This window comes from Camelus bactrianus, chromosome 18 (assembly GCF_048773025.1).
Source record: "Camelus bactrianus isolate YW-2024 breed Bactrian camel chromosome 18, ASM4877302v1, whole genome shotgun sequence".
NCBI classification, from domain to species: Eukaryota; Metazoa; Chordata; class Mammalia; order Artiodactyla; family Camelidae; genus Camelus; species Camelus bactrianus.
Window position 1 is genome coordinate 26,454,581 of NC_133556.1, and position 15,470 is coordinate 26,470,050.

The window sequence follows — 15,470 nt, forward strand, 5'->3', positions numbered from 1 at the left end:
AGGAGCACTAACAACTAATATCAAAACTTACTGAACCAGAAAAAGGCATAGATATTTAAAGCTTTTCTGGATTCTCCATGATGAAAAAGTGGTGAAGGAGGGGAAGGCTGTACTCGGTTCTCAGCCTGTGCACACAAGGTGTCAGTACCTTGCCTAAGCTTTGGCAAAAAGGAAGTGTCATGTTCTCTGCCTTGAGCCTTCTTGAGGAATTAGATATGAGCAAGAGAATGTATACTCTACCTCAAAGCCAACCCTCCCCCCCATTTTAGGGAAGGAGAAACAAAGGCAGGACAGAAGAATATACTTTAGCATTTCCTCAGGGTTAGCCTTGCCTGGACCACGCCACAGTTCTCTGCATATACAGTCCTTGCGCTTGGCCCTTAGGCTATGCGGGTCAGTTCCCAGAGCCACATACTTACCTCTGCTCCACAAAGGGAAGAAACGGGACCTTAGAAAAGCCTGGGCAAAGGCAAAGAAGTAGGCTTGAATGTGACCTGTTGCGGACAGCCTGACTTCACTGGAGAATCACGGTGGGGAAGAGGGAGACAGCCCAGGGGTGGGTCAACTACTGAAGGGCTGTGGGTACCAGCTCAAAAAAGCTGGCCTGGATAAGTGAGCAGAGCCAGTGAAAGTCAATGGGCGTGCGAAGGAAGTGGAGGTACCGACACCTAACCAGCAGGCTCCCCTGATTCTTGCCTGGGCCTACGTTGGCCAGGGAGACTGGGATGCAGCTGTTGAACCCCTTGCATACTTAGTTAGGTAGCCTCACCCTCCAAATTGCTTTATCCTCTAGGGTGCTGGGCAGAAAAGGAAGACAGAGTACAGAGCTCCCAAGCCTTGCCTGTCAGTCTCTCGGGATGGTCTGGAGTAGACAGGTAAGAGAATATGTTCAGTTATTCATTCATTCAGGAAATACCTGATTGCCTATAAAGTACCAGTCATTACACAGGAGCTGAGAACAAAGCCATGAACGAAGTAGACACAGTATCTTCCAGAACCACCCTCACTGGACCCCTCAGAAATACCACCACCACCCAGCCCAGCCCCCAGAGCTCTGAGTCCCCGCTCTGCGGGGCCACTCTTCCAAGCTTCCAGGTTCTGATAAACCCAGCCTTCCCCTATGATCCCCCCATTCCCTGTGTGGTCACTGCTTCCTACAGTTACCGTCTCTTGCACCTTAGTGTCTACATCCCATTGCCAGATGAGCCTGATCACTGCACTAACCACTTGAAAATAAATGTGAAGTAGGTTGTACAAAAGGCAGCACCCGAAGTCTGTATATTTCATCTGATGTGTAAACTTACACTGCTGGTTTGGTTCAGCCCTTCAGACATCCATTAAAACTCCAGTTTTCCACTGTACCTTAAATGCTGGGGCTCTCCCTACAGCTGCTGTACCTCCATTCCTCACTGAAACATTTTAACTAATGGATGCAATTCTTCAGTTGACTATTCCTTTTTTCCAAGGATTCCTAAGCACTTCCCATAGACTGGTTCAAATATTCTCACAACCCAGAGAAGTAGGGCAAGGCCTGCAGGATGTTAATAACCCTTTTCCACATCTATTGCAATTCCTCAGCCTGAGGTGGCAGATAGGTGGTCACAGCCAAAACCACAGCTGGGCCCCTCACGCCTCCTACTCCACTTCCTTTCCTCTTGCCACCTCCTGTCTGCCTCACCTGTGAGGGACTGCCTTGCCAGTTTGGGAACAGCCCGGAACTTTTGGGATCCTGGGCTAGACTGTGCCTGTTCATCACTAACTGCATCACGGGCAAATCCTCACTTTCACCATTACCAGCTCCAGTCTCTTCTAAGTCCTGCTGCTCATCCTCAGTGTGGCTTCTGGGTAGAGACAAAGAGAAGGACTGAGCGGTTTCACATGTGCAGGTCACAGGACTCTAGCAAATACTCTGGCCACTCCCTGGGGTATAGTAGTTAGCCTGAAGGATTTTGAACTTGGTGCTGTCCTGCTCTGGCATCTAGATGAAGCTGTGCTCCTGAGGTTGCTCTGACAGTACCCATACACATGGTCATTCTCGTGGCACCTCTGGAGTTTTTGATGAATCTGGGATTCATTCAGAATTGCAAGTAAAGTCTGGGTTTCCTGGTAGCCCCACTGCGTACCTGCTATCGGAGGTCAAATGATTTGCATAGTGACTGAAGTGAAGGAGCTGGATTTTGAATATGGGTCAAATCAATTTCAAAATTTTTAATTTTTCACTCTCTCACTCTCAACACTCTTCTGGCTAACAATTTCTGTGAGACCTCAAAACACAGACCTTTTTCTACATGTTTACACCACCAAGGCAGCCTTATTGTGGCAGGGGCTGTAGGTGAAATGCTATTTGTAAGCATCCGGCCCAGTGATTGGCACATAAAAGGTGCAGAGTAAATGGTCTGGGGTGGTATAAGAGAAACTCCAACTTACATGAACTTCAGGTGTATCTCACTACTTGACATATATTTATTCATTTAAATTCTGTCATTCCTACAAGAATGTAAGCTTCTTGGGGAGCAAGAAACTTGTTTTGTTCATTGCTGAATCACAGCACCCTGAATAATGTCTCATGCAAAATAAGTATCTGCCAAATGAATGAATGGGTGAAAAAAACACAAGGAAGTCTGGGGTGTTCAAACCTGATTAACTGACTCCATGCCCAGTACTTAAGCACTAGAAAGAATATGAAAGGAGATGAAGACTGGTCTCTGAGATGTCTCTAGGATCTGTCTCTCCTTCATTTCCACTCCTATAGCTCCAGGAACTTCAGCACTATTGACATTTTGGGCTGGACAGGTCCTTGTTGTCTGTGGGTGGGCAGGTGTCCTGTGCATTGTAGGATATTTAGCTACACTCCCGGCCTCCACCCACTAGATGTCAGGAGCACCTGCCAGCCTTGACAACAAAATTGACTCCAGACATTGTCAAATTATCTCTGAAGGGGTCAAAACCACCCCTGTTGAGAACCTCTGGTCTACATACATATCATTAGGCCAGGATGGTACAAGAGTCTCCCATCTCTCCACCTGGTCTTCCTGTAGAGCAGATCTGGATTCTAATCCAATTGTATAAACTACCCTGCTCAAAAGCCTTCAAGACTTCCTACTGCCACTGAAATAAACCAAGATTTCCTAACTTTAAAGGCTCTCCCTAGCATTCATGACCTAACCTACTCCTCCAGCCTCAGTGCCCACTACCCTACACACATTCTACAATCCAGCACAGGTGAACTGGTCCCACGTCCTGGAACAGGCTTTGTGCTCGCCAGCATTAGTGCCTTTGCCACTAAACTTCTCCCAAGGCCTGATTCATTCTTTCCATAGAAACTGAACATGAGGGGCTGCCAAGCTCTATTCCTCCCAACCCTCAGGGAGCAAGGGCACCCGAGCCTAGAAATTAGAAATAAGGTAAAATTTGTTTCCAAGGAGTGGACTTCATCAAAAAAGACAAGAGGCCCAGAGGATAAGGACTGGTTAACACCACCATCACCATCACACTAACATTACTATCACTACCTTCTGGAAGCTTCCTAAAACTTTGAACTCCTCGGCCCTTTCTGTAACTCTCTCTCAGGACGCCTTCTCTTCCTCCACCTCCAACCAGAATTTACTTCCCCGGGTCTATCTACTCCACTAGTTTGGGAGCTCTCTGGAAGTAAGGAGTTGTCTTCGGGTCCCCACCGCCCAGCACAAGGACCCACAAGGACCCGGAAAGACCTCAAGGAACGAGTGTTTTATTAGCAAAAGCCACAAGGGCAAGAGGCTTGGAGCCCGTAAAAGCCGTCTTCACCTGGAAAGTGAGCGGACTGGAGCCCTGAAGGGCAACGGGGCCGACACACCAGGCTACCTCGGCCCCACGCCTCCAAGAGGGTGGAGGTCCCGGCTCAAGGCCACTGCGAGTCTTTCCGTCCCAGGACGCAGGACACAAGGCGAGAGCTTCAGGGGAGAGGCCAGAACAGCAACGCTCAGACCCGCCCGCAGAGCAAAGGCGGCCTCAGACGCGCGACTCGCCCGCCCAGCAGTCGTTTCCAGCGCTCCAAGCCGGAAGCTGCCTCGGGGCAAGCCGGGACCGCCACGAGGCCTGACGCATGCGCAAGGGCCAAGCCGGAAAAGAGCGCCGCGGGCACGCAGGCGGTGCCCTGAAGAACAATGACCCCCACCTGGTTCCGCCCTCCGCCAATGGACAGCAGTCTGCCCCAATGAAGAGACGACTCTCCTGGCGTCATAACCTGTTTCTCCGTACCATTGGCAACACTTGGTATTGTCAGACTTTTAAATTTCTGCCAATCAGGGGGAATAAAAGGATATTTCATTGTGGCTTTAATTTGAATTTCCCTGATTTCTAGTGAAATTTGCATACATGATCAACTAATTAGGTTTTCTCCTTAGAAATTCAGGCCTCAAGTATTTCTGAGATTCCATGAGGAATATTTTCACTTTCCTGATTGTCACTCATCATCTTGTTCTTTGTACTGCACTCTGTTTCCCATTGTCACCTTTGTCCCTTTGTTAACTGTTTCTCCATACAGCTTCCACGCTTTCTTGCCTACAAACAAAGCTTGGGCACAATACTTTTCCTTTATTCTTTCTTTTTTAAAAAAATTAAAAAATATTTTTTCTTAGGGGGGAAGAAATTAGGTTTGTTTATTTAACGGAGGTACCAGGAATTGAATCCAGGACCTTGGGCATGCTAAGCAAGCAGTCTATCACTGAGCTATACCCGCCCACCTATTTTTAAAAACAAGGTTCATATAAATCTTCACTGGTGCCTAAGAATAATGGGACAATGTCACAGGAGAAAAAAAAAAAAAGTAAGCCAAACATCAGAGATTCTGTCCCGTCTGTCTATTGGCCATGACTTTTACAGGGGTGCCCCCAGTGATCCTCTCTCCTTTTGCTTTTGCCTGACATCATGCTTATGGGGTCTGAGCATCTCCTTTTAACTTAATGTCTTCTGGTTTCTTGTCTCATGTTTTCTTCTCAAGAAAAGAAGTCAGTGTTACAATATCTTAGGGATGCAGCTTAAGTTTGCTCAGCACAAGTATCAATTGAATGTGTGTGTATATATATATTTATTTCTATGATTGTATATATATCTACAATTATGACAATTTATTTTCTAAGTAAAGTGTAATCATTTTATTTACATAGTTCCTGCATATTTCTGAAATTAATTTCCATATATGTACTTCTGTTATTTTTGCAAATAGTCTTAATTCTAACTGGTTATTTCCAGATGGTAGCAAAACTTTTTAAAAAAATGTGTATTGATTGCATTCCTAATAGAATATAACTCATGGACAAAAATAACTGTTAAAACTGTTTTGTGTGTGTGTTGTGGAATGCCTGAAATACGTATTTTACGCACACACACACAATTGGTATTGTCGGACTTTTCCATTTCTAGATAGATATATAGATATAAATAAAGGGAGAGGGATATATGTGTCTGTGCCTGTGTCTCTCTCTCTCTCTCTCCCTACCTATCATCTATCTATCTCTATCCTACATCTGTCCAGAGAGACAGAATCTGGGAGCAGTTCACCCCAGTAGTAATAAGGACACTTTGTGCACAGAAATTAAATTCTAAATACCATTTTATATTGAAAGTAACCACAGCTTCCTGAAGAAATGGCTGGGCAGAGTAAGGGTTAATAAGACATAAGCATGGGGCATCCTGAGAAAGCAGAAAGCCAGGAAATGCTCAAAGAATATGGGGACAAGTCAAAAAACAAACCAGTTTGAATGGACTCCCAGTGATTAAACAGAGAAGAGCAATATAATGATATTAACAAGTAATAAAACATAGAATAAAATAGAAAGCATTGATTCTGTAAGATGTGAATAAATAATTAATAACAGGATATTTAAGTAATTTCAAAGTATTTCCCCATAAAATATTTATTAATTACAAAGTAGGAAGTAATAGAAAAGCCTAGCAGACACCACCTTCATTTAGTGACACAAGTAATACTACTAATAATGGGAGAAATGGACATTTACACCACCTGTCTTAGTCTGTTCAGGCTGCCATAACTAAATACCATTGACTGCATGATTTGCACAATAGGAATTAACTTTCTCACACTTACGGAGACTGGACCCAAGATTAAGATTCTGGCAGGATTCAGATTCTGGTGAGGGCCCATTCCTGGCCTGTAGAAGGCTGCTTTGTCCACAGATGGCCCTTCCTCAGAGTGTGTGTGGAGAGAGAAAGATCTCCCTCTCTTCATCTTCTTGTAAGGTCAACAATCCCATCAGTGTCCGGGTGCACCCTTCTGATACCACTTAACCCTAACCACCTCCTAAAGGCCCTACATCCAAATACAATTACATTGGGGACTGGGGCTTCCGTGTACAAATCTGTGGGTGGAGGATACAGTTCTGTCCACAGCACCATCTGGTAGCATACAATGAGAAGAATGCAACATCATATTTGTGGAATTCCTGCCAAAGATAACCTGAATCTAATTATGAGGAAACATGAAACCCAAAATGAGAGATGTTCCACAAAATCACTGCCTAATGATATTTTGAAGTGTTATGGTCACGCAACTCAAGAAAAGACTGAGAAATCATTTCATACTGACAGAGATTAAAGAGACAACTACATGCAATGTGTGATTCTGAACAGAATCCTCTTGTTATGAAAGACTTTATTGGGACAACTGGCAAAAGCTAAATGGGGTCTAAGAATTAAATAAGATAATGTATTAACGTTCATTTAGCCATTTTGATGTCTATTTTGTGGTCCTATAGAGAATATTCTTTTTTTAAACATTTTTTTATTGATTTATAATCATTTTACAATGTTGTATCAAATTTCGGTGTAGAGAGCACAATTTTTCAGGTATACATGAACATACATACAACTCATTGAGAATATTCTTATTTGTTAGAGATAGCCCTTAAGACATTTGGAGAAGATAGAATATCATGTCATCAAGTTACTCTGAAATAATTCGGGGTAAGCAGGATCATTTATATTGTGCTTCCAACTTTTCTGAAAGTTTGTGATTATTTCAAAAAGAAAAAATGTTTTTGAAAAGGCACAAGCCTTTGAGTCAAGAATACTTGAGTTGGAGGACGGGAATGATATAACTCAGTGGTAGAGTGCATACTTAGCATGCATGAGGTCCTGGGTTCAATCTCCTGTACCTCCATTAAAAAACAACCAACTACACAAACAAACAAACAAACAACTCTAATTACCTCCCCCCAAATTAAAAAAAAATTTAAAAAGAATATGTGAGTTTGATTCCAGACCTACCACTGTGCTATGAGCAAGTTCCTTCTTGTGCTCCAGTGTCCACATCTGAAAATGAGGATGGTATATGTTGCTATGAGGATTAAGTGAGTTGATTCATGTAAAGAGTTTAGATCATCATCTGGCACTGTAAAGCTGATGTAGTGAAATCACCAATATAGTCAAATAAGGTGGACCTTTTCACTCAATCAGTAATGGAGCTTCCAAATTACTCTGTAACTTAGTGCCCACATGAACACGAACTCATTCACCCAAAGTCACTTTTCAATTCCTATTTTCCACCATCTCCTTTATTCCAACATATCCTAAACATAGACATGGAATTGAGCCTGAAGGCTGTGAAAACAGAAAAAAGGATTGACACTCTTCACTGTCAGGTTCAAAATTCAGTCATTTGATTCAGATATTCATGCACACTTTGCTATGTTATAGGGCAGGGGAGGATCTAGAGAGACTCTGTGAAGCGCTCTGTGAGACGAGAACTTATACTTGCTTAAATACACTAACCAGACTAGCATATTCAAATGCTGTCCACTTCTGTTTTACTAAGGTTGGTGAACCTTCTACAATTCTTAGTATTTTTGTTTATCATTTTTTGAATTTCCAACTGAATAAGACATTAAACATATTTTTTTCTTCTGAAACCCTAGAAATAGAACCTCAAAGCTCTTAATAACAAGGAGTTTCCTTCACATATAATTGCTTTTTTCTCATTCTTTGAGTCTGTATCATGCACAGCATTGAGAATGGACACGAACACATGTGCATTTTCCCCATGATGCACTCATGTCCCATGCTTTTTCTCCCCTGTCTAATTCCTTATATCTTACCATTCCCCTAACAGCAAGTTAGATTCAAAGTGTCCCATACTTTCTATAGGGAGACTTTGCAGAACCCCAAAGTGTTTGAGAAATGCTTATTTTCTTCCTATTTTCCCCAAAGTATATCAACTACACTTCAATTAAAAAAAGAGAAAGAATACTAACCATATACCAACAGCTTAGGATTGTCAAGAACATGCTTGGACTAGGGTTAGTATTCTGCATGTTCACCTGTCCAGAGAGAGAATGAGAAACAGTGTGCAGAGGTGCAGACGTGGTAAATGACGGAGTTTTCCCTTCTTTCAGCTGATTTCCCTTCCCCTCCCCAGCAGCCTCCTCAGTGCCCCCTTCACCTCCTTGTTCCCCAGCATGTAGGTGAGAGGGTTCACCGTGGGTGTGACCACAGAGTAGAAGAGAGAAATGAATTTGCCCTGGTCCTGGTTGCTGGACTTAGCTGGAAGCAGATACCCATACATGCTGAGCCGTAGAAGAGCAGCACCACCACCAGATGGGAGAGGCACGTGTTAAAGGCCTTTCTCCGTCCCTCGGCCGAGCGGATCTTCAGCACTGCCTGAGCTATGTAGCAGTAGGAGATCAGGATGATGCTTAGTGGGACAGCCGTGAAGAAGGTGCAGACACCGTTGAGCACGGCTTCATTGAGACTTGTGTCTCCACAGGCCAGTTTGATCATAGCAGGCACCTCACACAGGAAGTTGTCCACACGCCGATGCCCACACAGAGGGAGCTGCAGGGTGAATGTTGACTGGATCACAGAGTTGCCCAAGCCCCCTAACCAGGCAATGGCAGCCAGCAGCCAGCAGAGCCGAGGGTTCACAATGGTGGCATAGTGCAGGGGCCGGCACACTGCGACGTAGCGGTCAAACGCCATCACCACCAGCAGGATGCACTCAGTAGCCCCTAGCCAGAGGAAAACATAGAGTTGGGTCACACAGCCACCATAGCTGATGGTCTTGTCTGATCCCCATAAGTTGATTAGCATCTGGGGGACAGAGCTAGTAGTAAAGGCAAGGTCCAGGGAGGAGAGGTTGCTGAGGAAGAAGTACATGGGTGTGTGGAGCTGGACATCCAGGCTGGAAAGCAGGATGATGGTTGAGTTCCCAACTACGGTCAGCAAGTAGGAGAAGAGGATGATGACAAAAAAGATCATCTCCAGCTGGGGATGGTCAGACACACCCAACAGAATGGAGCCCTCCAGGGAGCTGCTGTTGGCCCTTTCCATCTCTGGTTTCCCTCAGTCACTTGAGGAAATCTGTCCAGGAAAAACCAGGAGTAAAGCAAGTGAAGATGCTACTGGATAAAGCTGATCTGCATCAGGGTGTGTCTGATAGTCTCCGGGCTTCACAGTTAAGTACCAATTTAAATTTTATGGTTGCAAGCTTTCATTGCAATCCCCAAACATTGGCAGTCCCACAGTGAATGGAAACTTTATTCCCTCTAAATATCAAATGTGACTTATCACAGAAATGAAGGAAGGTCCTTATGAAGAACAAAGAGATTAGGGTTCTTCAGTTCAACACAGTGGTTCTAACAGGGTAGTGGGAATCGACTATTAGAATTAAATGTGGAAAGTCTCAAAATACACATTTCCCCAGCCAAGCTTGTGGTATACTCAGGGAAGGAGGAAGCTTCCCAGAAGCTTCTGATAAATGTCTTCCCTTCTCTTCAGTATCCTCCCCAGCCAAGTGAAAATTCCTGGTCTAGAAATATGAAGTTTGAGGGAGAACATGATGAGTCTATAAAATCATGAAGAGAATGGAAAGCGTGAATATTGACTTATTCACCAAATATAGAAGACACAAAGATGCGAGTTAAAAAGAGGTGAATGTAGAAAAAAACAAAACTTCACTTAAGCCCAAGTAAGTGTAGGCCAGACAGGCCGAAGACATAAACAGGGTTTACCTAAAAGAGGAAAATCACCTACCTCAAAGGAGTTAAATCAGCTATAGGATACCCATAATTAGTAAAGGAAAATAGAAAATTTCAGAGGAGATTCCCCCCAATTTTCATGGTACGTGACCACTATTCCCACTTCTAAACCAAGGAATAATTCTTAACAGCTCATGAACAAAAGGTAGCTCTTGTTAATAATGGGCCAATTACCATCTCCTTTCACTGGGCAAGACCTAGGCTTTTCTGAAGACCATAAACCAAAGCCCTTCCCCCTTCTTTGACTAATAAATGAAAGGACCTGAGAAGAATACAAAAATTGTCTTGGGTCAACTGTCCTCATCTGGACACTGAAGACTGGGAATAAATGCTCTGCCTCTTTCTCTGGACCATGACCTGTCCCATAGGAACCCTGGCTGCCACACACAAAGAGCAGGCTTGATGGGGACACTACTCAAGGGAAGCGTGCAGTTGTGCTTATCTGGTTCCGGTGCTCCAGACAGGGACTACCTGGCTACACCTCATGGCTAAAGACCCTGAGAACTGTCCCCTTCATCAGTAAGTAGCAAAAATACTGGAAAACCTGATGCTAGATTCCACCCAGACGTCAGGCAGGAAATCTCTTTTAATGGTCCATCTCGTTAGGTCAGCAATGTGGCCCTATTGAATTTGGGATGATAAGGATTTCAGAGCATTTCCTCACCCTCCTTCATACCTCTGCCTAAAACTTAAGAAGTGACTACATATTCTTTCATTTAGGACTTAAGGGAGCTGAGGAACTAAGTTACCACTCTGATAGCTTTGGCTTTCCCCCTTCCAAAGTTCCTGATACCCATCTCACCACCTCCTCCTACCAGAAGTGTTTATCCTCTGGTATCCCTCTAAGGGAAAGAAACTCAGACAGACACGGCCCATCTTCTTCCATGAGTTGTCTGGTCTCTGCAGGGCTGATGCTTTGTGGCTGCTCAGTGATGCTAAAATTTCCTTCAGTCTCCACTCTATGCATACCAAGCAGTTTTTAGCCCAGGAATAAGCCAGGCGACATGGAAAAAGGAAAGGTATACCTACAGCGGGAAGCGGTTGACCCCAGCCACTCAGACAATTCAGGAGGGAATATCACACCAGCTAGATGCTTGGCTTGAGTTTGGCCAACTCTCCAAGCAAACAAGACTGTAACCAGGTTTGAATCAGCAATTTGACTGCTACTCAGGCTATCTTCCTCCCTTAAAGGGCTCTCTACCTGGTTCCTAGTTCTCTTGTAACCTGGAATGTTAAATATCTGCATTTTAAGATGAGCCTAGACAGGAGACTACTGAACTCAGAGGATGAGCCATTTATGATGCAATTTAGGAGCACCCTGATGGAGTTTGTTTGGGTACAGAAAGATTTTTAGAAATCACTTATGTGATACATAGTTGGTTCCAATCTCAGCCTGCCTGCAAATTTGGTTTGAACTTGCAGGATACTGAGAAAAGACGTCAAGACTTGTTGCTACTTAAAGAGAATCCTGGACATTGTAATAGCCCATCTTCACCCAGTTTTCTGCCCATTCCTCCCCTAAATTTCACCACAATTCTCAGTTGGCCACTTTTGGCACAGCCACAGCAAATCTGGAATTCAGAGATGGCTTTGTCCTATCACAGAAACTGCTCCTGAACTGTCAGCCCTCCCCATGTGTGGATATAAGTTCTCAGAATTCAAGTCTTGCTTTAATATAAGCCTGAGCAATAATGGGAAAGGGAATCATAAAAAATAAAAATAAATACACAAACCTAATCCTGAATTCCTGATTCTGGCAGAGAAGTTTTTGTATATGTTATATTCTCAAATATTTCATTTATTTGGGAGATGGCTGACAGCAATATTTCTTTTTTTAATTCTTATTTTTTATTGAAGTGTAGTTGATTTGACTGATATTTCTGAGAGCTCAGTTTATGTCTATTTTGTCTCTAAGTTCTAAGTTAATATTTTCATAATGACTTGGTCAGAATTGGGAAGATACGGTTTTGGGGGGTAGGATAACACTGGGGCAGTATGGCAGGCAAGAACTACACAAGGAACAAACATTGTCTTGAAGGATGAGGTCTAAGGTGGAATACAATCAAAACCTCTCCAATCAGAAAAATTTAAGGTATTTGATGAGTGAACAGGAATTCTATCCCAAATCTTAGAATTCAAGAATAAGAGATGGGGGATTTTGAATCTTAAAAGAGGTAAATATAGGACCAATAACAGAAAAAAACCCCACAGTTCATAGTAAACCAGTGGAAATCATTACTCCTAAAGGCATCACAGTTTAAAAAATATATTAAAATTGAAGGAACAGAGTTAAAAAGGGAAATGAATGGAATCTACGCTGTCTGGAGGGGACTCTACATTTCATGTCTGCATCAGGGAATGCAACCAAGCTTCCCTAAAACTGACTTCTGATGCTACTGTTGGGAAAAGAGTGGTGGCCGCATGCAATATAGTCTAGCTCAGGTGGCAGTTCTAATGAGCACAGGACTTGCAAAATTAAAAGAGGGCTAAATGCATGGCAGTACATCAAATATGTATAAAAATTCACCACCACAAACTCAGACTGGAAAAGGCTGGATGAGCATGGTGTTCCAGGAGTAACTCTCCAGGGTCCATTTTTGTGCAAGCTGAGGGCAGATTGCAATGGGTCTCCAAAGGGAAAAACGGACAGAGGACTGCCAAGGCGAGGGCCAGGAAGTAAGCTGTCTTGCTAGGCAGTTCCTTACTGGACGGTCTTACCTGATTGCCTGACATTTTTAGTAGGACATGGAGATTGTGCAGACTTTTACAGAAGGGAGAATAGGAGGAAATAGGTTCTGTGGAGAATGGCTAAGATGTTAGCTTGTTTAAGAAGAAATTCAAGAGAGGATTTTTACTTCCAGTTAATGTCTTTACTATATGATGAGCTTTTAAATATGCCTGGGTGCAGAGCAGGTGCCCTCTTATCTAGGGAAAGCAAAAACAGGCTTAAATTAAAAGCAAGAGAAATTGCAATTAAGCATTTTGAAATTTCGGCATGATAAAATATGGGTAAGTTCCTTGGCAAGAGAAAAAGGGATTAGAGATTTTGTGTTTAGACCTTTGCCTGACGGAGGGCACTGGGCTGTACCTAAGTCTTCTATGACCCTTTTCTGCTGGAGGATTCTGTTCCTAGGACATGGATGTGTCCACCAAAGACACTTTTTTTTGGCAGGGGGACAGGTAAGACTTTTCCAGCTTCTCTCCTGGACTGTTCTAGAGATAACTTTTGTTCTTAATTTGTAGTTTTACAGTTCCTTTGTGCAGTTTAAATATTTTTTCATTCCTATCTCTTCTCTTAGGTGGTAGAGAAGGTCACACATGTGCTTTGGGGCCCTAATACCAGGTCACCTCCAACCTTTTCCAGGCAGGAAGAATCCAAAATCAGAGCCTCTAAAAAATCAGGGCATTTCACAATCTCCCTCTTCGCTCTCTGATCCCCAAGACTGCTCTTTCCTTCTCCATTTTTTTCCCCTCTTTGCCTTTCTTTCCTATACCCTGGATTCTCCATTCATAAAGTCTACAGATTGTCTATGGAGATATACCTTTGGCTTCAGGATTCCACCTGAATCTGTCACGCTGACACCGGTGCTGGCGGGTCAAGTAGGAGAGTGTGTGGAATTAGGACGGAGGCTGTGCTGCGAGGCTGCCCCCTTACCCACCAGCTGGCACTGCAGGCTTTTAACCTTGGTGTGGCCCTGGCCCTCTGAGGAGCACTGGCTCTGCCACCTGGAAACCTGGCTCGCTCTGGCTAATTCTGCAGAGTCCAAGGAGGGGGAGTGGGGGTGTGCCCTGCAGGCAATTAGCACAAAGCACCTGCCTGGCCCGAATGCAGGAAAAAGGCTGTCCCTGAAGAACTGACTGGTTCTGTTACCTGAACTCCATCCCCAAACACAGATTCCTAATTGAAATAGCAATAAGAATAACTGATTCGTTAAACAATTACTTGTTATATAATTGTATTCTTTTCATGATATTTCACATAATATAACTTAGTTCTTAAAGTGCTTTCTGTGGCAGGTGGTCTTATCCCCACTCAGTAGACGAATAAACCAAGCACAAAGTGAGAATAAAATGACTTGCTTTGTGTTAATTTGTTTGTTTTTTCACTAGGCATAAACAGACCATTCTATGCAGAGGAAGTTTTTTTTTTTTGAAGTACAGTTGATTTAAAATATTATGTTAGTTTCAGGTCTACAGCATAGTGATTCAATATTTTTATAAGTAATATTCCATTTCAAGTAATTATAAAATAATGGCTATATTTCTGTGGTGTACAATATATGCTTGTTGCTTGTTTATTTTATACATAGTAGTTTATATCTCTTAACCTCCTACCTGTACCTTGACCCTCCCCCTTCCTTCTCCCCACTGGGAACCACTACTTTTTTCTCTATACCTGTGAGTCTGCTTCTGTTTTGATATATTCATTCATTTGTTTTATTTTTTAGATTCCACATCTAAGTAGTAACATAATTTGTCTTTCTCTGTCTGATTTATTTCACCTAGGGTAATACCCTTTAGGTCTATCTACGTTGCTCAAATGGCAGAATTTCTTTCTATTTCATGGCTGAGTAGTATTCCATTGTATGTATATGTATGTATGTATGTGTGTGTGTGTGTGTGTGTATACCTCACATCTTCTTTATCCATTCATTTGTTGATGGGCACTTGGGTTGCTTCTATATCTTGGCTATTTTAAATAATGTTGCTATGAGCATTGGGGTGCATTTTTTTTTTAAATTAATGTTTTTGTCTCCTTAGGATATATATGTGGGAGTGGAATTTCTGGATCATATGGTAGTTCTATTTTTTAGTTTTCTGAGGATTCCCTATACTGTTTTCCATAGTGTTTGCACCAATTTACATTCCCACTAACAGTGTGCAAGTGTTCTCCTTTCTCCACACCCTCACCAACATTTGGTTTTTTATACATTTTGATATTAGCCATTCTGCCAGGTGTGAGGTGATACCTCATTGTAGTCTGGATTTGCATTTTTCTGATGAGCAACAGTGTTGAGCATCTTTTCATATGCCTGTTGGCTATGTGTATATCCACTTTGGGAAAATGTCTATTCAAGTCTTCTGCTCCTTTTTAAATAGGTGTTTTTTTTTTTTTGAATTGAGCTACATGAACTGTATATATATTGTGTGACTTACTAGTCATATAATTTGTAAATATTTCCCCCCATTCCTTAGTTTGTCTTTTCATTTTGTCAATGATTTCCTTTGATGGGCAATTGTTTTTTAAAACTAGGTCACAAAAGCTTTTTTAAACTAGGTCCCATTTGTTTAATTTTGCCTTTGTTACCCTTGCCTTAGGAGATAAATCCAAAAAAAATATTGCTACAATTTATGTCATAGAGCATTCTGCCTATGTTCTCTTCTGGGAGTTTCATGGTTTCAGGCCTTACTTTTAAGTCTTTAATCCACTTTGAGTTC

At 42.7% G+C, this 15,470-nt stretch overlaps 1 protein-coding gene across 1 annotated transcript; it reads right to left on the reverse strand.

Annotated features, from left to right (window-relative positions):
* Positions 1–5,683: 5,683 nt before the first annotated feature.
* On the reverse strand, positions 5,684–15,447 carry LOC123615279 (olfactory receptor 2C1). Its single transcript, XM_045512739.2, is given in 2 exon segments — positions 5,684–8,562; positions 8,565–15,447. Coding segments are annotated over 2 exon segments (936 nt in total). The 5' UTR covers positions 9,325–15,447; the 3' UTR covers positions 5,684–8,386.
* Between the last annotated feature and the right edge of the window lie 23 nt (positions 15,448–15,470).